The 15,830-nt window shown below is 41.1% G+C and overlaps 1 protein-coding gene across 1 annotated transcript; it reads right to left on the bottom strand.

Annotated features, from left to right (window-relative positions):
* Positions 1–515: 515 nt before the first annotated feature.
* LOC117481073 (UPF0687 protein C20orf27 homolog) lies at positions 516–15,368 on the bottom strand. The gene is given in 8 exon segments (XM_034128582.1): positions 516–1,402; positions 1,604–1,729; positions 6,275–6,362; positions 6,364–6,384; positions 6,386–6,416; positions 7,561–7,714; positions 7,943–8,009; positions 15,114–15,368. Coding segments are annotated over 7 exon segments (540 nt in total). The 5' UTR covers positions 7,962–8,009; positions 15,114–15,368; the 3' UTR covers positions 516–1,301.
* Positions 15,369–15,830: the final 462 nt, after the last annotated feature.

Here is a 15,830-nt window from a genome sequence, read left to right as displayed (position 1 = left end):
GTATAGTATGTGTATTCACTCTCTGTCCTAAACGGCTTGTTGGAGCTCCTGCCCCCCCTGTGAGTCCAGTGTGTTCTGATTGGTCGGGACGTTGCGAGGCTCGCTGCTGCGAGGAGCGGACAGGTTGCCGGGTCGGCGATACAGCGAGAACAAGCCAAACTCATCCTGAGCACACACAAACACTCACAGCCGAAGTAAAAACAATAAGTGTGGCTTGATATTGAGTAAGAAAAAGGTTTATAACGCTGTGAGAATGGGTCTGCGGAGAGCATTTCTCCGCCATCCCAACTCGTCTATTACCAACCAGGGAGCTCTATGCAAGTCAATGGGGACTCCCTGTTAGTTAGCCAAGGGATCCTGGTGTGTGAGGTGCTCCGCGGATTGGTCCATTTGGGCCAATCCGGTCATTTGTTGTTGATTTGGGTATTCACACGTCACAGAACCCAGGAAGCAAACAATGGAAAATGAGAAATCTCCAACGAGGCCTTCTGGGGCAGCATAGACAGGTATTTTCTGTGTTAGAGTTTTACTCGCTACAGGGTGTACTTTGAGGGTTTTTGACTCTGCAGACCGTTTCCATGCATAGAAACCTTCATAACACACAAGGGGACGGGTAATAACCGGAAAAGCATGACACGGGCCCTTTAAGTTAAGTGTATTGCCTGATAAACACATAATAAAAAATAAAACATAAGATCATTTCTGAAGCCTCTGAGACTTTAACCGGTAATGACTGGCTGTGATCAGCCACAGACCCCCATTACAACTCTAATAACATTGATATTTGCACCAGCATCATTGTGCAAGCCTACTGTCTTTACTTGGTTAAAAGATAATATAGACAAATAATTGAGTGGTGCTGATCATGAATTTATTTTCCAGGCAGTGGCTTATTGTGTGTGTGTGTGTGTGTGTGTGTGTGTGTGTGTGTGTGTGTGTGTGTGTGTGTGTGTGTGTGTGTGTGTGTGTGTGTGTGTGTGTGTGTGTGTGGTGTGCGTGTGTGTAAGCTGCTAGTGATGACTGCTGGTGTACTGTACTTGCGATTGTCATTTGTACTTTAGCTTTTTGCTTCATGATCAGCATATATTTTGTATATTTATCTTGACTACAGTATTTGTTTGAGCTGTTATTTTCCAACAAAAAATGTGGAATACCACACTAACAGAACAAAGCGTGACAGACATTATTTCCCAGTCAAATTAAGCTGTTTCTTATTTGCAGACCACATGTTGGTGTTCCCACGCTTCCTCCTCTGACACTGTGGTACAGACATATTTAGGATATGTGAGTATATCGTTCCATCACTTCTTCTCATGATCGCTGCTGCGTCTTGAGTTGCTGTCTTTCCGAGCACCGAGACACCTCACCCCTTCCATCAGCATGGGGGTCCCATGTTGTTGGTCTGTACAGAGGGAGTAAGTAAAGAGAGCTTTAAGTATTACACTTTGTACAGAACATTTGATCAGGACACTGCTGCATTCATTATGGGGCTTGTGTGTGTGTGTGTGTGTGTGTGTGTGTGTGTGTGTGTGTGTGTGTGTGTGTGCGTGTGCGTGTGCGTGTGCGTGTGCGTGTGCGTGTGTCTGTGTGTGTGGGCACCTACCGATGACCTTGGCCTGGAAGGTGACCTTCAGTTGGCTTCCTTTCCGCCCTCTGGTCGCCAGAGTGAGCTCCTCCTGCAGCACCCCCTCCTGGTGAGTCCTGTACTCACAGGTTACCTTCACCCCCCCTGTGAGAGGGAGAGGCTTCATCACATTTACATTTGCACCCTAGATGTAGGTAACTAAGTACATTTACTCAAGTACTGTACTTAAGTACAATTGTGAGGTACTTACTTGAGTATTTCCATTTTTTGCTACTTTGTACTTCTACTCCACTACAATTCAGAGGTAAATATTGTTTACTCCACTACATTTATGTAGTAACTTTAGTTACTTTGCAGATATAGATTAATGATAAACAATATAATCAACACTTAAATCACTCTTTGGTTCCACCTGGATTAAATTCACATTCTAACCTGCAGTAAATAAAGTCATTAAAATGAGTTCCACCTCACCAGCTGTGATAACATTTGAATGATCAATAATTATAATCAAAACAGATATTATTCTGAAATGAGCCAATCTACACAATGACTACTTTAAAGGGGACCTATCATGCAAAATGCACTTTTGTACGTCTTTTATACATGAATATGTGTCCCCGGTGTTCCAGGGAACTCACCAAGTGTCAGAAAACACAACCCTCTCTATTTTCCTCCATACCCAAATCTCTAAAAAAGGGGCTGCAACGGATCTGATACAAACTGATGTCCTGACGTCAGGACGGTGGCGCTACGGCTATTGGGCCAACTCCACCAATCAGGAGGAGACAACCACGGCATTGCCGTTCGAAAGCGCTGGAGACGTTGTAGTACATATGCCGATAATAAATTATCATTACACCTGGGTAAAACAGAGTCCATTCTCTTCGGTTCGAAACATAATCTCAGAAAATCCGACGACTTCTCAGTTGCAGTGGGTGACATTATTGTCACTAGTAAGAAGGAAATTAAATACCTAGGATCTATTCTTGAGGCAAACCTCTCCTGTGACAAAATGGCATCCAATGTAATAAAAAAAGTCAATCAAAGAACTAGATTCCTATACCGGATCTCCTCTCTGGTAAACAAAAACACCCTGAAAACTCTGGCAGGAGCACTCATTCAAGGGTACTATGACTATGCTTGCACGTCATGGTACCATAGCACCTCCAAGGCGCTAAAAATAAAACTTCAAACATCGCAAAATAAACTGGTCAGACTACTGCTTGACCTTTCATCTAGAACCCACCTCACCTCTGCCCACTTTGACAACCTAGGATGGCTTAGAGTAGACGACAGAGTACAGCTACTTGCAATGGGCCTGGTCTACAAGATCCACTACACCTCTATGGTACCCATGTACATGTCAAAATTCTTCCCAAAGGTCAAGGAATACCATGATCATAACACCAGAGGGAGCTCCACAAATCATGTAAAACCCAGATTTGGCACAAAAAAGGGGGAATACACGTTTTGCAATTATGCCACATCAAGGTGGAACGCTCTTCCCACAACTGTAAAGGAAAGTAAAACTATACTTACCTTCAAAACCTCTCTTAAAGAGCACCTTCGGGGGAGAGCATTGCAAAACTGGCCCCGGTAATGGTACAAATCTCAACCTGTCGTACAATGGACAGCTTCCCCCCCCCATCTATGTATATACTCGCATTTTAGACTCTGTTACTAACTGTATATCTGTAGACTTGGTATGTCTTAAATGTCCGGTTAGGATGTATTAGAACGAAATCTAAAATGAAAATTGTAAATAAGCCATCTGTATGTAAAAAACCACCTGTATGTAAATTGTAAATAAGCCATCTGTATGTCTAATATGTCTTATATGTCTTAAATGATATGATGAATTGGAAATGGGGTACCCTGATGTAAACAAGACGAAAGTCTTTCTCTGGTCTGCATCCCCTTAACAATTGTATGTTTTGAGCTGTACTGTACTGTACCCAATATACAAGCTGTTAATAAACTTTTCAATCAATCAATCAATCAATTAAATCAATCAATGCCAGGCCTCTAGATGGTGCTGTTGCTCACAGAATCAACCTTTGCTAAAACAGATCTAAAAAATGTCAAATAGAGCGAAATGAGGCATGTCTAAAATGCATGATCTGTTTGGTATTTTGAAAAAAAAAAAGTATAAATATGCCTTATATAGGTATGGTCCTATACTATATTATTCAAATATAGCATGATAGGTCCACTTTAAGTATATTTAGATGCAAATACTTTGTACTTTTACTTAAGTAAGTAATTTTGAAAGCAGAACTTTTATTCCTACACTTTGATATTTCTACTTTTATTTAAGTACAAGCTCTAGCTCTTTCTTCCACCTCTGATTTCTACTCATGATTGTGTGTTTACTTCTGTTCAGTGTTAGACACTGGACTGACGTAGAAAGAGCAAGGTGAGGGCGTTAGACACTGGACTGACGTAGAAAGAGCAAGGTGAGGGCGTTAGACACTGGACTGACGTAGAAAGAGCAAGGTGAGGGCGTTAGACACTGGACTGACGTAGAAAGAGCAAGGTGAGGGCGTTAGACACTGGACTGACGTAGAAAGAGCAAGGTGAGGGCCAGTCATATTCCTGATTCACTCTGCAAAGTGCTGCAGTGCAGTGGTGTGTCTTTGTTACGGCTGCTGTTTCTGTCTGCTCGTTAACCTGTCTGGGATTGTTTGCAGCTGTGTGCGTGTGTGTGATTATGTAAATGAGCTGTGTGGTTGCCCCAACGTCATTGGCTGTCACCCTGCTGGTCCTCCTCCGAAGACACTGATTGGAGCACGCCGGGCCCGACGTTCTCCAATCCCCGTGCCATCCCAGCGCACACCTTCCGGAGATGACTACAAAGCCTGGGGACAATTATCACTCGGGAGGCTCTGCTGCGATCAGACGCCTCACTCATTTATGCTCTTGTGTCGTGGACACTACAGACTGTGTTTGGTGTGACAATATATGTGCTTAGTGTCGAATGTTGATATATGTGTTTAAAGTGGTGTGTTTAGTTTCTTTTGTTAGCTGTGTTTTCCTGCAGCTCCTTCCATTAGTGCTGATTGGAAGTGATCTCAGATGTGTAAGTAGGCTCACTTTTAGAGTCCTCTTTCTGTTATTAGTTGGACCTGCGCCCTTTGGCTTCTTTGTTTCGCTTAGGTTACCTTTGCTCCCTTTTTGTTGTACACCTTTGTTGTTATTTCATTAAAACCCTATTATAATTATCTACCAAAACCGTCTGGTGTGTGTTACCTTACTCATCCCTAGTGGGTTCGTAACAGTCTTCTACCTGTACTTTATAGTGTGAGTGTGTGTTGCAATGCACACACACATTCAGTCTCTTTGAGAGAGCGACAGGCTAACCTAACATCTCCTGAGCTGCTTTTTTACTGGCTTATACAGTATGAAACTCTGAGATTTTCTCACAGACTTTGCTAAAACAAATAGCTAGTATTGCATTAGATGATTAAACATTCTGTGTTCAGAACACCTCAAACAACCCCAGTCCCTGTTGGCAGTGTGCCAGGGGCTGCTGATGGAATATTGATGAAAGATCCCAGAGTTAGAGTTGTTAGAGGGGCAGTCAGCAGCTAGGTGAGGTTGAGGATGTACAGTACCTCAGGGTTGTATATACCCACAATGCACCTGGAGCACACTCTCAGATGAACTTGCTAATGCTACAATGCTGATGGTGGAAGTACTGTACACAGAGATTAGGCTGATAGGAAAGATGTTTTTTCAAAACCAAAGTATAGCCCATACTGGATTTATGTGGACAAAAGTAAAATAACATAAATGTGTAAAGCTGGCCTAGTATGTGAGGTTAGGAGATAGAAAGTCAGAGAGAGTGATGATACAGCGTCTAGCTAAGATTGTTTTCACTAAGATTTAGTGATCTGTGACTGATTTGTGTCACTGCAAAAGGGAATGGGAACCGCAGTGTATTCTGGGGCGTCGCGGCCATCTTTGGAGCGTCTATAGCATCAGCAGTATCCATTAATACAGTATCAGCGTTTCTGGTCATCTGTCAGCAGTTTTGTATCCAAAATGAATAAAGTACATGTGAAATATAAATGCCCTTATAAATAGAAGCTCTGGGCAGAAAGAGAGGAGTGTTATTAAAAGAAAAGTTAATTAATGACATCTGTACATATGAGTTAAGAGAAGTACGGGCCGATCACTGTTACTGACTGTCTTCTCTGGGGTTTAGAGTTAGTGTCTACACCTGTCGGTCATTTTAAATATTTAATATTTGGAGGCCCATGTCATCTTTACAAATGAGGGGGTACAGACTTTCACATCTACAGGTTTAATGACAACTAAAGAGTCATCCGTACAGACAGCCAATGCTATGCTAACTGACTGCTAACAAATGCTTATCATGCATAATTAATATCCCAGTATATGTACTTATACAGCATGTATTTCCTGTTTTATATCATATTCCCAGTGTAGTGGTTTGTGTTACTGTAGTTCAGCAGATGGCTGACATCCAACACATTGAGTGTCTCTTGCTGAGGTTTGCTACGTTTACCACGTTTCCCTGTTAGTTTAAAAGACTAGAATGTAATCCCATGGTCCTTTTTACATTTTGTTCATTGGTCATTGGTTATTTGAAATAAATCCAGCTCATTGGTCACTGTGTCCCCCTCCTAACTCCTGATGAAAGTGTGATGGTGCCTCACTCACCCTCCAGTGTGGAGGTGATGCGCTGCACTCGGAGGCTGGGGAACTTCCGGCTGGGAGAGGAGGAAGGGAGGCAGGAGAGCTCTTTGCCCCAGAGTGGGGACGTCTGGGACCGGTGAAGACGATCTCATACAAGTGGTGGCCTCTTCAGGAAAACCAGCCTGGAGAGGAGGTTTGGAGTGGGAGGGAGGGGGAGACAGACATTATTGAGGCTTTATATCGTTATAGTCGGGACCCAAGTGGCACTACACTTCTCCACAGATACGGCTCATTTCATACGCATAGAGGTTCCCACAGACCAGATTTAAACACCAAGTGAGCCATGCCATAGCCCTATTGGTCTTTTGTTTTTACATTAACACATAACATGGAAATCATTTTGATAAGGTCCAGCTGAGTGAGCTTTTCCCTCCCTAAGAATTGGATATAATTGTGCTATGCTAACAGGACTCGTTGAAAATTAAAGAGTTTTTGGAACTCTGCAGGTCTCCCTTGAAAAAGAGATCGTTGATCTCAATGGGATTTTACCTGGTTAAATAAAGGCTACAACAAACAACTTCAGTGCTGACTTATATTTTCTACCTATCTGCCGATATAAGTGGTATAGATATACGTTCGTTGTCTTTGATTAGGCATTAGGACAATATATTGCTTGGGCGTAAACCCCAATCATTTCTTAAAGACTATGATAGACTGAAATAAGATGATACATTCATCGTGGAATAACCCTTATCCAGAGGTGGAGGAAATACTAAGATTGTGTACTTAAGTAAAAGTAGAAGTACAAGAGTATAGGAACACTTAAGTAAAAGTAGAAAAGTATTAGCATCTAAACATACTTAAAGTACCAAAGGTAAAAGTAGTCACTGTGCAGATTGGTCAATTTCAGAATAATATATATGATATGTTTTATAATGATTGATCATGAAAGTGTTCTCAAAGCTGGTAAAGGTGCAGCTAGTTTGAATGACTTTGTATACTGCAGGGTAGCTTGTGAATTTACTCCAGGTGGAACTAAAGTCTGATTTAACACTTGATCATATTTCACATCATTCATCCATATCTGTAAAGTAACTAAAGGTATTAAATACATGTAGTGGAGTCAAATGTAGCTCTGAATTGTAGTGGTGTAGAAGTACAAACTAGCAGAACATTTAAATACTCAAGTAAAGTACAAGCCCCTTAAAATTGTACTTAAGTACAGTACTTGAGTAAATGTACTTAGTTACTTTACACCACTGCCCTTATCAAATTGTAAAGCTGCTTCATGTGAAAACATAAACACACACACACACACACACACCTTGACCAGGTAGCCTCCATCCTTCTCCAGCACAGCGATGAGGGTACTGAGGTTGGACTCGTCGTCTCTCCGTGACGGAGAGCCGGGGGGCTCGTCGTCGTCGTCAGGGAAACGCACCCCACCGGCCTTCGAGGTGGATCCTGGTGACGGAGAGGTGGATATATGATTATAATGAATAGAAAAATACAACAAGGTGTTCAAAAAAGTAAAATCATGAAGGTTTTATACATTCCTGTAGAGCAGGAAGTGAAATAAACTCAACACAAATTCTCGAGGAATGGCAAATAGAAACAGGAATAATTATGTCTCATGTAAATGTTTGTTTTTCATGACTGTCAGCTAGGTATGAAGGCACGGGTCAAACTTACCTTTTCTTCCTGATGCCATGGTAATCTGGTTAGGAAATGGGAAGTGTTGTCATCACTGTCCTCCCCACTGACAGACACACAGAGACAGGGTCATGCTTTCAGGAAGTGTGGAAATGACAGCAGAGTGACACCAATACAGTTATTATTCCTATTGATTTCCTAAAAAGTTGAAATATTTCAAGTAACTATTATTAATAGATTATCTTAGATGTTGAGGACCTTCAGTCAGCATATGCGATGAAATGTAATCAAAGCCTACATTCTTTATCCAGATTTATTTTTCATATCTATGCAAAAGTAATGGCATGTGGGTCCTTCCAGAATTTTCCAATAACCCATGTCCAAAAAGCTAAAACATGCATTTGTTGTGTTCAATAAATATAATTGGCCTTTGATAAAATGTAAATACATTTGTAGGAAAAGTGGTTTCAAATTATTGAATATATCAAAACTAGCATTGTATTCTGCAGCTAGCATTAAGAGGTAACACTAATGTTAGCATTTGATTTTCTTAACAATAACTCAAAATGAACACAACTGTGTTTTATATTTATAGTTAGATTAAATAGTTCTTTTTTTTTCTCAAATACATAATACAAATATGGGTAAAGGGTTCATTTTTCAAAAGTTCTTATGTTAAATTGTCTTCCAACTGTGGAATGACCCATGTGCATGTATTCTCCTCCAGTGTTGACAGCCAAACAGAGCCAAACATCCTCACATGAAAACAGTGGCTTTTGAATCCGTGTATCTACTGTCCATTTGTTTTTCTTTATTAAACAAGTAAACGGAAGAGCGTCTGAGAGGCGTTTTTGCTTTTTGCTTTTTACCTTACTAAATGGTCAAATAGAGTGGCGAAGTCCCTCCCACTTACTTCCGGGGTTATGGGACCTTATTCCGGAAAAGTTATGCATTGAAGTCAATGGGGAGAGAAAACTTATCTTCGATCCCGTTGAATTGTGCCATGAATTACACATATGATGTTTGTCAATCTTAAAAAAATCATTTCCATGTCAAAAAAAGTCACAGTTTGTCGTAAAACTGTTGAAATATAAGACTGAAAAATACGTAACTAGAAAGACTACAAATCCCAGAGTCGCGTAAGTGATGTCACAATTGTTTACCTCCCCCATTCAGATACCTAAGATCAGCGCAATATAGATATAATCTATCTATATGGCGCTGGCTAAGATAAGATAACTTTAACAAGATGCCTGTGTGCTTAGTACCAGGTTGTTATTATACCAGCAATGGGTCTTGCTCGTTCTTTTGCTTCCCGTCTGATGAAACGACCAGGAGTGGCTTGATCAAGTTAGCTACCTAGCTAGTAGCTAGCACGTTAGTTAGCATTACAGCCTTGTCATTTTTATTAGCCTTAACATGAAGTAACATTAAGTAACCCAAAATGTTAAACAGTAAGAGTAGTAGTCATATTTCGTGAACCCTTTGAATAGTACTGTCACCGGTGTGATCATTCTATAATACACCATTTAATTCCGGGGGGAGAAATGCTAACGCTAACGTTAGCATCGGCGATCTTTTCTACTTCATGCTATCTGCACAATGGTTGACATTAAACATTAAAACGACCAGGCAGTTCAGAGAGAATCAAAGGAAGGCAGGCTTTGCATGACATTCTTCAGGACGTGTTTCATTGTGGTGATAGTCAATCGTTTGTTGACAAGACAGTAGTAACGGCCATCTTGGTGACGTGTGTGGTTGACCAGAGATGTAGTTCATTGAGCCTTTCACACAAACAAATGTGTTACTTCACAGTTTTACGACACATTTTAATTTTTTTGACTTGCAAAATTATCTTTTAAATTGACAACATCATATGTGTAATTCGTGGCACAATTCAAACGGGATCGAAAGATAATCTTTCTCTCTCCATTGACTTCAATGCATAACTTTTCCGAAATAAGGTCCCATGGGGCTCAACCGGAAGGGGAGGGACTTCGCCACTCTATGGTCCTTGGAGCGAGGGGCGGGGCGAAACTCACGGAAGTGATTTCAAAACAAAAGCACTCGTTTGCTAAAATTACACTTTGAATCACAACAGTATCCTGCTGAAGGAACGGTGATTATTATAATCAAAGGGGAATTTGGCGATCACAACGAAAACGGCCAAGACACATATTAGTAATAATCATTAGAGTAATCCTCTGTCAAAGTCCCCTCCATAATGCATGTTTTTCTGCTATCTATCTTTGATGAATGATAAAAATATAATTTTACCATTAGTTCTTAATGAAATTGATACTGTTTCACTTTGTATTAGCCTACTACTTACAATACATTGAAGTACTTTTACTGTGTATTCTTTGAGTAATACTCTGTCAAAGTCCCCTGCTGAGAACGAAATCAAGCCACTTCTGCTAAGTTTGATGAGGGAATTCTTTTTTGTTGCCATTAGTTCTTCGTGAGACTGATCCTGTTGGACTCAGTACTAGTGAAACTACCCCCACAAGTACTATGAAGTACTTACTGTGTACTTTTCCAATAATCCTCTGTCAATGTCCCCTCCTGAGAACAAGAATGCATGTTTCTCTGCTATTTTGAATAAGCGTTAAAAAAACCTTTCTTCATGAGACTGATATTGTTGGACAGAGTATTTTAAGAGGATGGTAGACTTGATATCAGCAATACTCCCAGTCAGTAGCTATTCCGGCAGCAGCATTTTACCCCTTGGAACGTCTTTAGAGTCTGGCCTGGATAGCTGGTCACAACTATCCTTCAGCACACTGACACACTCTGTCACTCTTGTTGGCCTCTTATGAAGCTGCTGTCTTTTAAATATGATTATTTCTCTGCTCCTAGTTCATTCCTCGCAGATTCTTCCATCAGTCCCAGTCATTGCATGTCAGTCAATAGAGCTTCGAAAAATGTGTCCAATTCAACAAAATGTTTTTTTGTGAGTGAAGGCCAGAGCTAAATTAGTGAGAGAAAATAGATCCACATCCTCCTATGAAATGTATTTTATTTCCTTTTCCATGTACTTATACTTACTTGCATTAGAACATTTGCATGTTGAACTACATGCTGATATATCTTCCCCAGCCTCAAGGAAATATATTAAAAACTAGAGAATGCAATTCCTGAAGAAATTGCTAGTGGGAATGCTTTATGCTGAAAAGCTGACACTAAACTGCTATGCTGAAATGTAATGTGTAAGAAGAAAGTGAAGAATTTAGATTGAAATGATACATGAACACTGGGGGCTTGAATGTGTGATGAGAGAAGAAAAGAAAGTAAAAAGGCTTGGAAAAGCAGCAGAATATTTGAACTGCAAACTTTTGAACTAACTTGATGGTGAATGATCTGTCGCCATGGCAACGGCATTTGATGACACCCCATAATACGCTTAGATGCGTTGATGGCTGCATCGTTACCAAACCTGTGAAGTTTTGGGCCGTTTGGAACTTTTCACTGAAGTTATGAGAAAACCGTGTGTCATGGCGAGCATTGTGTTGCCATGGCAACGGCATTTGAAGAAACCCCATAATTGACGTAGAGCTGTTGAGGGCTGGACCGGTGGATAATACAAGCGAAGTTTGGGGGACGATCGGGACCGTTTCCATTGGACTTACAGCGACATCAGAGAGCATTGTGTTGCCATGGCAACGGCATTTGAAGAAATCTCAAAAACTGGCCTCGTATATGTCTTTTACGTCTGGACTGTTAGCACACAATGTGAATTTTGAGCACTTTTGAGAGAGAGAGAGAGAGAGAAGAGAGAGAAGAGAGAGGAGAGGAGATATAGAGAGCGAGAGAGAGAGCGAGAGAGAGGAGAGAGAGATAGAGAGATAGAGAGAGAGAGAGAGAGAGATTGCAGAGAGAGAGATAAGAGATAGAGAGGAGAGAGCTAGACTCTAGAGATCTCTCGCTCAATCTGCTATATCTCTCGGCGGCTCCTAATATCTCCTTCTCTCTCTCTCTCATTCGCTCGACTCTCTCTCTCTCTCTCGTCGCGCTCTCTCCTCTCTCATCGTCTCTCTCTCTCTCTCTCGTCTCTATCTCTCTGCGCCTCTCTCTCTCTCCCTCTCTCTCCCTTTCTCTCCTCTCTCTCTCGGGCTCTCCTCCTCTCGCTCTCTCTCTCTCTCTCTCTCGACTCTCTCTCTCTCCTCCTCCTCTACTCCTCCTCTCCTTCTCTCTCTCGTTCTCCATACTCGCACCTCCCCTCGTGATGAACGAACGCCCTCACGCGTGTTCCTTCCACAGCTGTGTTTATAATTGAGCTAACGAGCTCGTAGAGATCAAAGGTTTGCATTGTTCTGATTGAGAGATAAACCTCTTACATGTGAACGTTTTGTGGAAGAACCATAACAGATATCTGTGAAATTTCAAAACGTGAAGCATGTCAAGGAAGTTGAGTATCTGAAGTGTAATTTTTGTGTACTTTCGGGTTAATAATGTGGCCTTTTGGCAGTTTAACTAAAGGTGTGCGGCTGCTGCTGTGAGGAAATATCAGCCTGAAATTACAATGGGTTTTAATGGAGACATGTTGAACGTTGTTGTCACTTCATGCCCTCAAGAAGCATTTTGTTTAATTATCTTTGCTTAATTATTTGTCATTTTTCAAGCTACGAGATGTTTTCCTACGTTTGTCATGAAAAATGATGTCTCAGGAATGTAGGGTTTAGGAATTATGGCAGTTTAAAAAAAAGATATGAAGGCAAATTTCAAGATTTCCTACCCTCTAGCTGTGACATCACGCACTCTAGTTAATGTTAAAATCTGAAGAAAGCCTCTTTACCAAGGTCTGAACAATGTTTAATATCTCTAAAAGTAAGAATCAGATTTAAAAGTTGTGTTACACGAATAATGTCAGAAAGATGTGTAACATTTTAAAGTTGGAATGAGGTTTCTGAGTGAAAGTATGAATTAGCAGTTGAAGTCGCATGAAGATTGTTCAAGTCTGAAGATTTTCTCCATTGACTTCAATGGTTAAAAATGTGATGAATTATGGGATGTATCTCTGGAATTATGAAAGTTATGAATAATCCAAATGATAGCCATCGATTCCCGACCGAGCTGAACGTTTTGATGTTTGAACGGAGTTTCTGCGATGTTGAATGCAGGAGGAGAAGAGGTGCAAAATTCCGGCGGAATAATACAAATTTGGTCCGTAGAATAACATATAGTTGGAATGCTGTATCGGCAGTGAAAAGATTTGTGGAAGGATAAATTCTTCATGGGCTTCAATGGCTCTCTAGATAAAGGGTGTTTTATGGTTGCTTGTATTATCCTCAGATAGTGGTTTGTTTAAATAACTAGTGACATTTTAATACATATAGCAAAAAAGGGCTCCAAAAAAGGCATATAACCTGGCTGGCTTAGCCAGTCTGTATTTCTTCAAGCACCACAATATTCAGAGTTTATAAAGTACAATTCTGGGCCATTTATTGTCATTTCTCCAAACACATACAGTAAAAATGCCTGTTTTGAAGCCTTAAAATGGTGCAGGAAAAGGACTTTACATTGTATTATACTTAAAGACAGGGCTATTCAGTTAAGAGAAGAGAAAAAAGGAAAGCAAAGTGTTATAATGGGTGATGTAACATTAATGACATATATAATATGAGGTCCTTGGCACTCAGACTCTAGAGGGGTCATTTTGTGATCATGGGGCATCACCCTTACAGCATCAGGACAATATCATATGGAGTCAGACACTGGAAGTGTGCTGGAGGCTGATGCGTTGACTGCAGGGGACTGATGGAAGGATGAGGCTGATGAGACTGAAGAATCTGTGAGGAACGAACTAGCGGCTGAGAAATAATCATATATTAAAAGACGGCAGCATCATAAGAGGCCAACAAGAGTGACAGAGCGTGTCAGTGTGCTGAAGGATAGACCAGCTATCCAGGCCAGACTCTAAAGACTTTCCAAAGTGAAAAAAACTGCTGCCGGAGTACTGACTGGAAGTATTGCTAATATCATGTCTACCATATCCTCTTAAAATACTCTGTCCAACAATATAAGTCTCATGAAGAAAGGTTTTTTAACGCTTATTCAAAATAGCAGAGAAACATGCATTCTTGTTCTCAGGAGGGGACATTGACAGAGGATTATTGGAAAAGTACACAGTAAGTACTTCATAGTACTTGTGGGGGTAGTTTCACTAGTACTGAGTCCAACAGGATCAGTCTCACGAACTAATGGCAACAAAAAAGAATTCCCTCATCAAACTTAGCAGAAGTGGCTTGATTTTGTTCTCAGCAGGGGACATTGACAGAGTATTTCTCAAAAAATACACAGTAAGTACTTCAATGTATTGTAAGTATAGGTTAATACAAAGTCAAACAGTATCAATTTCATTAAGAAGTAATGGTAAAATTATATTTTTATCATTCATCAAAGATAGCAGAAAAACATGCATTATGGAGGGGACTTTGACAGAGGATTACTCACAAAGTACACAGTAAAAATACTTCATTTTATTTCTGGTAGAAGTCAAACTAGAACCGAGTCCAACAGTGTCAGTTTCCTTAAGAACTTGTGGTAACAAATATTTGTATCACTCGTCAAATATAGCAGGAATAATGAAGAGCAGCTGATTTGAAAAAACAAACTCGAGAGGCGGCTGAGTTGACCGCATTGCAGAACCGCTGTATAGTTTAAATCTCCTAACAATGTTGTCCATTTTAGACATAGGCTTATTATATTTACAGCCCTTAATAACATCAATTTTCTGGGCTCAATATGTGTCTTGGCGGTTTTCGTTGTGATCGCTAAATTCCCCTTGTTTATAATAATCACCGTTCCTTCAGCAGGATACTGTAGTGATTCAAAGTGTGATTTTAGCAAACGAGTGCTTTTGTTTTGAAATCACTTCAAAACAAGCCCCGCCCCTCGCTCCAAGGACCATTTGACCATTTAGTAAGGTAAAGAGCAAAAAGCAAAAACGCCTCTCAGACGCTCTTCCGTTTACGTGTTTAATAAAGAAAAACAATTGGACGGTAGATACACGGATTCTTTTGGACACTGTAATGAAAATGAGCATTTGTTCATTCTAAAGTCCAAACAGGGTGGACAGTAAAGCGCAGAGGATTTGTTGTTACTGCAGTAAAAGACAGAAGGCACCTCCCTGCTCCAATGGTCCAAACACAGAGACCCTCCCATCCCCTCAGCATCCCGACCACAGGCCGGTGAGAGTGGCGGTACGTACCGTTAGTGCCGCCGGTGGAGCCTCTCTACACCAGGGACAGCAGCGAGGACATGTCGCTTCTCTTCTCACAGTGTGACACAGTCATGCGTTTTCCTGGTTCTCCCTGTGAGTCTCTGTCCCGCCCGTCCCAGGTGTCCCGCGAGCGATGAGCAGCTAAAATGGCTCTGCCGTGGCCCGTGATGCTTGATGCGCGAGAGCGTGTCCTCCTCAGCGGACACGCGCCTGGCGTTTGCGTCGTGTGGCCAGCAGCTAGCAGCTAAAGTCTGTAGTAATGCTAGCAGCTAAAGTCTGTAGTAATACTAGCTACACAAACGCTACATCAAAGCTACACCCTAACTACACGGGCTATTTATTATTCAATTACATTCTAAAGCAGACAGAGGCCAGAGGGTGGCGCCAAAACAGAGCCGACACCCTATGTGACTCAGACTGCTCAGAGCAGGCTGTCGGCACTTGGCTTGGTAACAGCAAGGTCGCTGGTTCAAGTCCCCGATTGGACCAAGTGGTGTGGACTAGAACATTGAGAAGTGCTCTTAAGCAAGGCACTGCACCATAAACTGTATATCACTGGACTCTTGCACTTCGTTTGAAAGCTGCCCAAACTTAGAGCTCCTGCCTTTACATGTGGTCTTATGTGATTTAATATTGCATTTCTGGCCAATAAAGAATTATGATAGGAAGATTAATACTTTTTAATGTAGATTGATATTGTTTAGG

Source organism: Trematomus bernacchii, unplaced genomic scaffold (genome assembly GCF_902827165.1).
Source record: "Trematomus bernacchii unplaced genomic scaffold, fTreBer1.1, whole genome shotgun sequence".
NCBI lineage: Eukaryota > Metazoa > Chordata > Actinopteri > Perciformes > Nototheniidae > Trematomus > Trematomus bernacchii.
Note: the sequence above shows the minus strand (reverse complement) of the source record. Positions and strands in the feature narration are given on the sequence as shown.